This window comes from Acinonyx jubatus, chromosome D1 (genome assembly GCF_027475565.1).
Source record: "Acinonyx jubatus isolate Ajub_Pintada_27869175 chromosome D1, VMU_Ajub_asm_v1.0, whole genome shotgun sequence".
NCBI classification, from domain to species: Eukaryota; Metazoa; Chordata; class Mammalia; order Carnivora; family Felidae; genus Acinonyx; species Acinonyx jubatus.
The window spans coordinates 74,595,585-74,608,675 of record NC_069390.1 but is presented as its reverse complement, the minus strand read 5'-3'; the positions used below and the strand labels follow the sequence as shown (position 1 = coordinate 74,608,675).

At 39.4% G+C, this 13,091-nt stretch overlaps 1 protein-coding gene across 6 annotated transcripts in view; it reads left to right on the top strand.

Annotated features, from left to right (window-relative positions):
• Window positions 1-13,091, top strand: part of MRE11 (MRE11 homolog, double strand break repair nuclease) — a 74,059-nt gene that overhangs the window by 38,250 nt on the left and 22,718 nt on the right. For all 6 annotated transcript variants that reach the window (XM_015085291.3, XM_015085265.3, XM_015085258.3 and 3 more), the window contains 2 exons: window positions 4,454-4,516; window positions 12,718-12,934. In XM_015085291.3, the coding sequence (XP_014940777.3) occupies window positions 4,454-4,516; window positions 12,718-12,934 (280 nt within the window). The remainder of the gene's footprint in view (window positions 1-4,453; window positions 4,517-12,717; window positions 12,935-13,091) is intronic.

The window sequence follows — 13,091 nt, the reverse complement described above, 5'->3', positions numbered from 1 at the left end:
CTGGAGCCTGCTTCAGATTCTGTGTCTCCCTCTTTCTCTACTCTCCCCCACTCGCACTCTGTCTCTCAAAAATGAATAAACATTAGAAAAGTTTTTTTTAAAGAAAACATGTTATATATCCTATGTCATCAGGGAAATGCAAATTAACAGTGAAGTAAACCACTGTGCACCTATTAAAATGGCCAAAATCCAGAACCCTGACAACACCAAATGCTGGTGAGGATGTGGACAAAAGGAATGCTCACTCGTTGCCGGTGGAAATACAAAGTGGTACAGTCACTTTGGAAGACAGTTCGGCAGTTTCTTAAACAACTTAATATTCTCTTACCATATGATCCAGCGGTCATGCTCCTTGCTATCTACCCAGAGATGTTGAAAGTGGTACGTTCACATAAAAAGCTGCCCAGAGATGTAGATAGCAGCTTTATTCATAATTGCTGCAACTTGAGAGCAACCAAGATGTTCCTCAGTAGGTGAATGGGTGAGTAAATTGTGAAACATTCAGACAAGGGACTGTTGTTTAGGACTAGGAAGAAACGAGCTGTCAATCTGTGAAAGGACATGGAGGAAATTTAAATGCGTATTACTAAATGAAAAAAACCAGTCTGAAAAGGCTATAAGCTGTACGATTTCAACCATACAACATTCTGAAGAAGGTAAAACCATAGAGACGGCAAGAAGATCAGAGGTTGCAGGGACTGAGTGAGGGGCAAGAAGAGGGATGAATAAATGCACAGAGGATTTTTAGGGCAATGAAACTGTTCTATATGATACTAGTAGATACATGTCATTACACACTTTTCCAGACTCATAGAATATATGTCACCAAGAGTGAACTGTAAACTATGGATTTCGGGGGCCACCTGACTGAGCCTGCCAGGCTCTTGATCTCTCTGGGGTTGTAAGTTCAAGCCCCACGTTGGATGTAGAGGTTACTTAAAAAGAAAATCTTGAAAAAAAACAAAAAACTACCGATGGACTTGGGTGATTATGATGTGTCAGTGTAGGCTCATCTGTTAGAACAAATGTCCCAATTCCTGGTAGGGGGAACATTGATAATAGGGGAGTCTGTATGTGTGAGTCAGGAGGGTATGTGGGAAATCTCTGTACCTTCCTCTCAATGTTTCTGTGAACCTAAAACTACTCTTAAAACAAAACAAAAACAGAAAAGCAAAAAACCATCCCCAACCTGGAGAGATGTCATGACTCCTGAGAGGGTGCATGAGGGATGGGCTATGTATTAGCTAAGAGTGTGGACTCTGGACCAAGTGACCTGTGTTCAAAATCAAAACCCTTAGTACCTGTGTAACCATCAGTAAGTTTTTTAACCACTCTCCACCTCAGTTTTCTCATACGTAAAATGAGGATAATGACAGAACCTCCGTCAAGGTTGTTGTGAGGATGAAAACAATATGTGTCAAGTCCTGGAGCACTGCGGGCACACAGTGCCTACGCAGTATTTTTACTGACTCATTTCTCTTGCATGAGTGACTTAGCACTTTTGGTAAGGCACATGCCACCTAGAGCACTGTTACATACTGTGCCATTTTCAAAAACAATTTTATCCCCTCTCCTGAATCATGACAGACACTGTCATTTCTTTCAGCTTAAACAGCAAATAAACCTCTTCAGTCCCATTTCCGTTTAGCAACTACTCTACTTCATTGGTTCCCTCTTACAGCAGAATTGCTTCAGGGTTTTCTGTATTTGCTGCCCCGATTTTTCTCCCTCCCTTTTCCCTTACGCCCATCGTCCAGGTGGGTTGACCCCATCATTCCAGTGAAGCTGCTCATTGAGAGTCACCAGTGACTTCTCTTGCTAAATCCACTTGTCAGTTCATCTTAAATCTCAGTTGAACTCTTCTTGAAGCCATTTTTTTCTTTGGCTTTGGACCCCACAGTCTTCTGGTCTTCTTTGCTTCCGTTGTTTTTGTCATCTCTCCACCTCTTTTGTTGGAGTCCCTAGAACTCAGTCCTTGGAGCTCTCCTTCATCTGCATACTCCCTTTATAATCTCATCTAGCTGCCTGGATTTAAATTCCATCCGTTTGGTGGTGACTTTCAAAAGTCTAGCCCAGACCTCTCCTCTCAGCTTAAGATTTCTGTGGCCGGCAGCCTGCTAGACATTTCTACTTGGATGCTTAGTAGACCTCTCCAACCGCTAACACTCCCCAGTCTGAATTGCTCTGTTCTCAGCCTTTACTCTGTGTCGTGTCCCAGTAGAAACACCATTCTTTCCGTTGCTCAGGCCAAAAACCTTGAAGTGATCCTTGACTCTTCCCGTTATGTCCCTTGTGTCCTGACTCTGTAAATGTCCTGTGGCATTACTGCAGAATACATAAAGAATCTGCTTCTCACGCCTTCGTCACTACCGGTGGTCCAATCTGCATTGCCGTTTCTTGATTAGATTCTTCCAGTACCCTCCAAACGCCTCTCTTTTTCTACCTGTGCTCTTCCTCCACCCCCCATTCTCAATTCACCTGTCAGTGATCCTAACATATTTCAGATCCAGTCACTCCCGCCTGAAGAAAAAGCCCCTGTAGTTTTTCACGAGGCCCTGTTCAGTCTGGCTTTCCCTTATGTTTTTCCCATCCAGTCTGCTTGAGCCACAGCAACCTCCTTGCTATTTGTTACACACACCATGCGTACTTCTGCCCCAGTGCTTTTACAAAACACATTGTTTGCTTTGATTAGAGTGTTCTTCCCTAATCATTTGCAAGATTCATTTCCTTCTACAATCTTTGTTCATAAATTACCTTCTCAGGCCTTCCATGGTCATCCTATTCAGATGTGACCTCTCAGCATTGCTCATCCTCTTCCTGCTTTATTTTTCTCTGCATACTTACTGTCTTTTGCCAGGATTTCACAGATTCAGATATTTGAAGAACTCCAGACTTCACTGAGCATTCTTCATCTAAGGTTTGGTTTGTTTTTTTTTTTGTTTTTTTGTTTTAAGTTTATTTTGAGAGGGAGAGAGTGGGGGAAGGGCAGAGAGAGAGGGACAGAATCCCAAGCAGGGTCAGTGCTGTCAGCGCAGAGCCCCACAAGGGGCTCAAACCCACAAACTGTGAGATCATGACCTGAGCTGAGATCAAGAGTCAAACGCTTACCCCACTGAGCCACCCAGGCACCCCTAAGGTTTTTCTTTAAAGGCAAAGGATCTAGTGCATCAAGAAAAAGTATGGGCAGACATTAGGGACCTGGGAGACCCCAAGCATATATAAGCTCCCCATGTCCTCAAATCCACACAGTGATCCCTGGATTGAACACCAACATCTGTGCAAAAGGTCCCAGGAGATCTTTTATATACCCCTCTGGTCACATAGTCAAGCCACGCTTCAAACCTGGTTGTGCAGGTTGAAAACCATCAGTAAATAAACGGCCCCAGCTAAAGGCTCCCCAGAGAAGAGCCTAGAGTTTTCTGTCTAGTTGTAAATTAACTCAATCCAGTCCACCTTCTAAAATGCAATAGAACTTCTTATTTTGTTTTCATTTATTGGCTACACACACATGCGCACACACACTTGCACACACACACAATTGTACTCCTGGGGGACAGAGTTTGTAGCTATTTTGTTCACTGGTGTATTCTCAGTTCCTATAGTGCTGGACACATAATGGGTGCTCAGTAACTAGATGCCAAATAAATTATTAAACAAATAGAGCTTTTCTCTAATTATGTAACTGTACTATAAGAGCCTTGTTGAGCAACAATTAAAAAAAAATCTCTAGTATCCCTCTTGGTTCCAGGACCATTATCAGCCAGTGGTAAACATTCAGTAGTAAAGTGATCTTTAGAGGCCCACCCACTTCGCATTACCATTTCAGAGAGCCTCCTGAATCTCTTACACCCAAGTGCCTAAGAATGATTTGAGCCATATAATAAATATTTCAAGTCTCTGAAAGAAGAGATTTTTGTTTTTAACTATTTTACTGAAGTATAGCACCCATAGGTGTTAAAGGACTTTTTCTTCTGCAGTTTGATAGACTTTTTCAGTGATCTGGAACATTTCAGCAGGAGGTAATACAGTTTTGCTTAGGGCCTATATAGTACAATTCTGAAATTTTAATGTAAATCACTAGAAAAATATGATTTTTTAGTCAGTGTTTTGTGAGACAAAACTGTACTTATATTTCCAAGTTTTTTGTTGTAATAGAAAGCATTTCTTTTTTTTTTTTTAACGTTTATTATTTTTGACAGAGAGAGAACAAGCAGGGGAGGGGCAGAGAGAGGGAGACAAAGAATCTGAAGCAGGCTCCAGACTCTGAGCTGTCAGCACAGAGCCCGATATGGGGCTCGAACTCACAGACTGCAAGATCATGACTTTCAGCTGAAGTCAGCCACTTAACTGAGCCACCCAGGCACCCCTAGAAAGCATTTCTTAATTGTAGCACATTTATATTTACATGATAGGAATAAGCAACATGTTTGTGATTTACTCTGTTTTAATACAGGTACGCCGTTTCAGAGAAAGCAGGCAAAAAAACACTAATGAAGAAGATGATGAAGTTCGAGAGGTAATTTCTGCTGTAAATTCTTGTGCTTATATGTCAATTTAAGTTAGAATGACTAGTAGGTTTGTTTATAGAGGAGTCAGTCCACAGGACCGAGGTTTGATTGATAGGACTGAGCAGGGATTGGCCGAGAATAGCTGCCTTTGATTTACACCAGCTCACCCTACCAGTATTCTGCTTGCTGCCATTCCCTTTTTTCCCTTTTGCTCTCCTCTAAAACTGATTTAATTGTGTGGGAGCAGGGGACATATGCAACAAGAGCCCTTATTAATCAAAATAATACATAATTGTAATCAGAACATCTTAACCAGTGTAAGATGAAATCTAACCCTACCGAGCTGGTATTATTTTGGGTAAAAAGGAAGAAACATAGGGTCTTGCTAGCAGTATTACCATAGGTAAATACACGGTGTCCTCTGGGCTTTCTAAAATGTTGAAATGGGCTTGATCACCATCAATGCTGTCTTTCTCAATCTGCAGTTTAGAACTTCTGGTTAACGACCATTTACTTAAACTTTGGGCCTCTATGTGGTACTTGGTGAATTCACTATTGAAACATGTTTTTCTATTTTCCCATTTGTCCCTCGTGTTTTATGGTTGCTATGTAGTATTTAAAGGTTATCTTATAACTGATTTACTATTGGGACTTTGTCTTGATTGCTTTCATCCGTATCTGTTACAACCTCGCCGTCCTACTGGCATTAGCAATACAGATGTGGAAAGCATGTGGTTCGTGTCCACCAGAGACTCACTTTAGTAGGTGAAGCAGATGTATATAGAAAGAAAATTGTTAAACATTATCATGACCGGAAGTGTCATCCTCACTGAATTAATACAACTATCCTGCTAGTCCATTGTCATTTTCCTAATCAGAACTGCCCCTGACAGGTGGTGAGTTGGAAGGTGCGGAAGCACTTGACACATCCCTCATATTAACTTTTACAAACTCCACTGTTTTCTCAGGTACAAGCAAAAAGGAATTAATGGAAACCCCACCCCCCCCGCCCCCATCACCACCACCCTTTAAATATTTTTTGCCTTGTTTTAAGCACACTCCTTAGGTAAAAGTCAATACCTGGGATACTAAAAAGGAAAAGAACCCTGCCTAAGGAGATGGGGACTCTGAATTTCCTTTTTTTTGTCCTCTGAAAAGGAGTCCATTTAGTGGTTGATCTAGTGATGACTACTGGGTAATACGACACAGCCTTTAATGTGAAGCAATTTTAGATCCTGACATAGGAAAGATTAGTTATCAGATAATTCTTCAGTACCATCTCTAAAGGCCGTTAGATAGAATTTTTTCTTTTTTAAATACAGTTTCTAAGTCTACATCTGATTTACTTCAATATCTGTCATACCATACTGGCTACTTTACATTTTAAGCTGATCCAGTAATGCATCTTACGTGGAATATTAAGGAGTAGGAAAGTAACATTTTTGGTGTTATTGTGGTTTTTTTTCTTTCTGTCTTCCTATAAAAGTTTGATGACCTGAACTTATGGTGGGTGGAGTTGCCCCCCCCAAATTATATCCCAGTTCATTAGAATATGTAGTAATGTGAAGTGTAATAACTCACTTAGTAAACTTTCTTTAGATATGCAAAGATAATCTTCTAAATGCCTAGTTTTCTGAGTTTCACTGGCTTCTTCGCGTTGTAAAAGTTAGCACTATCTCCATCGTGTAATACAGGAGATTTTACAACGTAAACTAACGTTACTAGCAGTAGGGCCAATACTGACTACAGGTTTTTCCTACCTCTTGCCTTTCATTAATAGCCTACAGTAATTGATCAGAGAACTAAAAACTACCACCATCCACTAAATTTCACATTCAACACTCCCGATGTCAGAGTCACTTCTACATGAATGTAGGAAAAAACAGAACACATGGCCTACTTTGTTTTATTCATTGCTGCTTTCAAGGAGAAAGGGCAAATGGTATTTGTGAAATTTTTATTTATTGAGTTTTCTCTAGGTGTATCACACTATTTCAGTTTCCATTTCACAAATGAGACTGAGACCACAGTACAGGTTACCTGGTGGGGTGAAATTTTACCTTCAAGTCTAGACTTTTCCACCATACCACGTCCTATCACAACTCTGTATCATCATGACATTAATACAACTCATGGCAAGTGAATGGCTAAAAATATAAAATTTCTGAAAGTTTTTGATGTGCAGCACATGAAAATCACTGTTCCTAAAAAGCACAGGTATAACTGCTTTACCGTTTACAAGATGGTTTTGGGGAGCTAAGAAGAGGAAGCTATAGATTAGGGATCCCTTACCACATTTATGCTTGTATTCATCTACAGAGTTCCGTTCAAGTAGAAAAGAGTTTGCTAAGTAGCAAGAGTGAATGCTACAGGAAAGAAATGACTCCTGATTCTTGGATCGTGTAAACTTAACTAACCGTTTCAATTTAACAGATTACGGAAGTATTTCTGGGCACGTCCTTTGTGTTTGGAGCCACTAAATTCAGTTTTTCATTAACCTTTTAAAGAATAAGAGTGAATATTTTATACAAGGAAGGTAATAGTGGACATGACAGATGGCATTTAGGAATTTTTCAGAAGAAAGCGCTTTTAAGTTTTGATTTTTCGGCTATATTTTAAGATATAGCAGGTAATCGGGGTTTCCTAAGTAATTTGTTAGCATTGCCATAGGATGTTATAAATGGTCTTCATTCAGGATACTGCTTAGATTTTGTAATGGAGTTTGAGACTTTCCCAAGCTATAACCTCCAGCCATGGGGGTTAGCTTAAATTATTTAAACAAACAGACAAAAGCATTAGTCCTTCCAAGAGGCTTTAAAGGCTCTTGTGCACATTGGAAAGCTCTCAAGTATTTTCTTTAAATATAAGTTCACAGTTAAATAAAAGGCCAAACAGTGGATAATTGAGGCTTTGCAGGCCATCTATGCTCTTTGCCACATATTCTTCTCTGTGTAGGTGGTGGCTGTTTTTTTTTTTTAACAATCCTTTAAAAATGTAAAATCTATTCTTAGTCTAACATGTAGTCCATAGTTTTCCCAGCCTCTAGTTTCCTGTGCTTTACCTGAATCGGAGGCAGAGATGATCCCCTTCTAAACTATAGTGCCAAGCACTGTCAACAAAGTGAAGAGGCGCCCCATACGAGGAGAGAAGTTATCTGCACATAATGTGTTTGGTAAATGATTAATATCCATAACATGTAAAGAACTCCTAAAACTTGATCACAACAAAACGCAACTTAAAAAGTGGATGAAGGACTTAGACATTTCTCCAAAGAAGATAAACGGGTGACCAATAAGCACAAGAAACGTTGCTCAACATCACTAATCATTAGGGAAATGTAAGTCAAAACCACAAAGAGATCTCACTTCACATCTATTAAGATGACCGTTAAAAAAAAGAACTAGAAAATAGTGTTGCAAAGAATATGGAAAAATTGCAACCCTGTGCATTGCTGGTGGGAATATAAAATCTTCTGTGGAGAATAGTATGATAATTCCTCAAAAAATTTAAAATAGAATAACGTGATCTAGCAGTTGCATTTCTAGGTATTTACTCCCAAGAACTGAAAGCAAGGACTCAGGTATTTGTACACCCATGCTCATAGCATTATTCACAATAATCAAAAGGTAGTAACAGTTGATGGACAGATGAAATGTGGTATGTATGTACAGCAGACTATTCATTTAACCTTAAAAGGAGTGAAATTGTGGGGCACCTGGATGGGTCAGTTGGTTAAGCGTCCAACTCTTAATTTCAGCTCAGGTCATGGTCTCATTGTTCATGAGTTCAAGTCCCGTGTCTCTGCACAGACAGTGCAGGGCCTACTTGGAATTCTCTCTGTCTCTCTGTCTCTCTCTCAGAGTAAATAAAAATAAAATTTTTTAAAAAAGGAGTGAAGTTCTGATACTACAACATGGACAAAACTCAAAAATATCTTGAGTGAAGTAAGACGTAAAAGGATGATTGCTTGTATAATTCCACTTACGTGAGATACCTAGAGTAGTCAAATTCATACAGACAAAAAGTAGAATAGTGATAACTAGGGGATGGGGTAGGGAATGGGGAGTTACTTTTGTATATTTTGCCACAATTTTTTTTTTAAAAGGTGTAATACCAGGATAGGATGTTTTCGAATCTCATCAAAAAAGCACCTGAAAACATTGTCCTACCAGTGGATCTGCACTTAACAATGGTTCTGGGCCTACACTCATGAGGTAAATTAGAATTCCCCAACTAATTCTTAGAAGTAATGTACTTCAAATATATTTGTAAATTCCAAAGTCTGTTGCACAGAAAAGTAGAGTTAAACTATTTTAATGTAATGTTTGAGATGATAAAATGAAGGTCTAGTATTTAGACAAAGGCAAAGTACAAAATTTGGAAATGGATGGTGGGTAATTTGTTCCAAGGAATAATCATAAAAGAGCATATGCATTTTAGATTTTTGCTGGATACCTCTCCATCACTTCAGAGATGTCACCCCAGTTTACATTCTGACCAGTATTTGGGAGTGTTTATTTCCCCACATCTTTGTCATCATGATGTATTACTACATCTTTTGGGTTTTTTTTTTTTTTTCAATTTTTTAAAAATATTTTTGAGAGAGAGAGAGTGTGTGAGCAGGGGAGGGGCAGAGAGAGAGGGAGACACAGAATCTGAAGCAGGTTCCAGACTCTGAGCTGTCAGCACAGGGCCCCACACGGGGCTCGAACTCATGAACCGTGAGATCATGACCTGAGCCGAAGTCCGTCATTTAACCTACTGAGCACCCAGGTGCCCCACTACACCTTTTGATCTTTACAAATCTGAAGGGTGAGAAATTGTCTCTTGCTGTTGTTTTTAATCCGTACTGCCTTTGTTACCAGTGACTTTGAGTGGTTTTGTGTTTATAAATTATTTATATGAGACACCTGGTCATGTTCTTGGCCCCAAAATTTTTGTTTTGTTTTTGTGCCAAGGGCGTTGGTCTCTCTCACATGAAAGTGCACACACTCTTTGTGTGGTGAGGGGATAGCATATTTAGGGTATTTGTCATGCAAAAGAAGGGTTTTGGGGTTTGTTCAAATCCAGAATGGGTGATGAATTAAGTGCCTTTTTGATCCATGTATAGATAAACATGTGGGACTTTTCCTCCTTTGTTCTATTTATTGATTTGATAAATTATATTAAAACATATCCTATTATTGCCCCATCCTTGTTACCACTTTATGAGCCCCCTGATAATGGGTATACCTGATACGGTTTTTCCATATGTTCCTGGATTCTCTTTGTTCACTTTAATATTCATAAGTCAGATCCTTTAATTTTCTTTTGTGCATGCAGTCCTTTGTCACTTCTTCAGTACCAATGTTATGCTGCTTTACAAAAATAAATTGGAAGCTTTCTTTATGCTCTGGTACTATGGGAATAGCAGTGGAACGGTCTGTTCTTTGAAGATTTGATAGACTTTACCTGTGAAACTTTCTGGCTGTGGTCCTTTTCAGAGGTGTTCCTTTAATAGTTTTCTCAGATTTTTCTTTGATGTTAGTCTGTTGAGACTGTGTACCTGTTCTTGGATCCATTTAGGTCATTTATTTTTCCAATTACTTAGGATTGAAGAGTATTTGTCAGGATTCTTGAATTTTCTGTCGATCTTTTTTCCCTCCACTTTCATTTCTAATGGTGTATATTTGGCTTTTCTTCCTTTTTGTTAAATTAGTGATTTTTATCAATATGGTTTTGCCCCAGAGGACCAGTTTTTAAATTTGCTAATTTGAATGATTTTTGCTTAAAATGTGTTTATGATTGTACCATCGATTTTTTTATACAAACAAATTAAAATATTTTTTTTAAATTTTTTAATATTTATTTATTTTTGAGAGAGTGAGACAGAGCGTGAGCAGGGGAGGGCTAGAGAGAGGGAGACACAGAATAAGAAGCAAGCTCCAGGCTCTGAGCTGTCAGCACAGACAGCTCAAACCACAAACCACAAACTTAGGGCTCAAACCAAAAACTGTGAGAACCTGACCTGAGCCGAAGTCAGACAGACAGCCAACTGGCTGAGCCACGCAGGCGCCTTCCCCCTGCAAATTTTTTTAATGATCATTTATTTTGAGAGAGAGGGACAGAAAGAGACAGAGCACAAGTGGAGGGGTAGGGGAGAGAGAGAGGGAGACACAGAATCCAAAGCAGGCTCTGAGCTGTCAGGACAGAGCCTGTCATGGGGCTTGAAGTCACTAGCCCTGAGATCATGACCTGAGCTGAAATGGGGCACTCAACCAACTGAGCCATCCAGGCCGCCCCTCATTATTGATTTCTAATAGTTTCCTGTGGATGGGTTTTATTTGTCTAAACTTTTTGAATGCCAGATCTCCTTATTTGCATTTATTCTTTTTTAATAGGTTGTAGGCTTTCTTTGCAAACACAGCTTTATTTGTTTCATATGTTTTGTATGTAGTATTTTTATTATTTTCTAGATTTCTACAATTTTAGTTTTGAGGTTTTGAGGCAAGTGTTTTTGTTTTTTTGTAAGTAATTCCTAATTGTATTCATGGTGATTAGGCAATATAATAATACTGTTAATTATTTAGAACTTACTGATATTTTTCTTAACACCCTATGATATATTAGCTAAACATTTCAGGAGGTCTTGCAAAGAAGTATATTACTTATTTTCAGAGTATAGAGTTCAACATGTATCAATTAGATCTGTCTTATTAATTATTTAATTTAGATCTCCTTTTTCCTTTAAAAAAAAGTACAAGTTCTATGTTCTATGTCACCACAAATACTAAATTAGCAAATACTGAACCATATTGCTGCTAGGAGAAAATACAGGATTAGGTTCCTGCCAACTACCGGTTCCACTTTTGTCAGCTGATCAGTACATAACCTTTTTACGTGTGTTTCTGTTTAAAGACATCTTAATTAATGTATATATTGTAATTCACTAACATTGAACTTAGAACCAGCGGCCCCGTAACTCATACCTGAATGCAGCTTATCTAACGACATGTATGTCATCTGTAAGGCACGCCGCAGCCTGCTTGCACTTGGGAGCACTAGACAGCACTTGAGCAGTACACCGAATCACCAACCAAAAGCACAAAAGTGTGGGAAAACATGGCACTAAATATGCCGCCAAAAGGACACCCGTTTAAAGTGTGAGAGCAGAAACAAGCAGGCAGGGTGTCCCGTTGTTCATCTTCATTGGGGAACGTGTGCGTCAGGAGACTCAGCATTTTTGCCACTCTGCGCAGGTCCACAGATGACTGCAGAAGTGTCAGGAGGATCGTTCTGGGGGTTGCAAATACAGAATCCAGGAATAAGGAGGATTCGCCATACTTCATCTATGACAAGAAAAATGATTTGGAATCTTTTTCTATTATTTTTTCTTTATATTTTTTGTTGTGTTCCCTGAAGGTTTTTTTTGTTTTATTTTGTTTTTTACATAGTATTCAGTGTCGAGTCCTTCGTGTAGTGAATTAGCTGTTATCTCCCTTAAGCTAAGATCATCCACCATCATCCTGAAGGTGGATGATCTCCCACAGCCCACTTTACTCCTGCTTCTGCCCTACCTGCTTTGTTCTCATCTCCTCATGTAGCCCCCTCTCCGCTTACTTTATGGTATCATAGAGCACTTAGAAATGTTCTAGCCACCTGTTCTTAGACTGAGAATTTTCTATTCCAAGCAAGAGAGACTACAGTCATGGTCCCTTGAGACGTATAGATCCATTTTAGAGAGCTCTGTGTTCCCTGACACTCTTCTCAGCCTTGTTCCTCAAACAGGTCAGATCTTTGTTATATCTGTTAACTCTTCTTCAGAGAGTTTGTGTTTTGAAGTTGGAGCTATTTCTTATTTCATTGAAAGTGTATTGTGTCTTGTTTCTGTTCTCCTTGTTACCTTTCGATTGGGTTAAGGGAAGAGCTCAGGACAGCATTGCTTTTATTTTACCCTATTTTTAATCAGAAAATCTGTTCATTTCAGAGTTAAAATATTTCACTAAACCTCACACCTGTCTTTTTAGACAGTTTCTTCCCAAGTTAAAATTTGCATCTTCTTGGTCTTAAGCTTTTTATTCTTCTCCTGCTTGACATTTTTATAGCATGATTAGTGAAACAGAATGGTATAGGCAGTTTGACAATATTAAATGTTATCTCAATGACCAAACTCATGACTTAGGATGCTGCATTGTCTGTTAATGTGTACTTTCCCTTCTCTCCCTCTCAGGCTATGACTAGGGCCAGAGCCCTCAGATCTCAGTCCGAGGACTCTGCTTCCGCCTTTAGTGCTGAGGACCTTATGAGTATAGATCTGGCAGAACAGATGGCTGATGACTCTGATGATGACATCACAGCAGCAGCCAACAGAGGAAGAGGCCGAGGAAGAGGCCGACGGGGAAGAGGGCAGAGTTCAGCCTCGAGAGGAGGGTCTCAGAGAGGAAGAGGTTAGCCCCGAGTACTGTCTTTCACACACGTTCAGACTTGGCAGTTAGATGGGAAACACAAGATTGTATTCCTATCATCAGAATTTAAGTGATGCAGTCCTTTAAAACTTTGCTTTTGTAATGCATAAAGTCCATCTTTTATGTAGTTCTGATATGT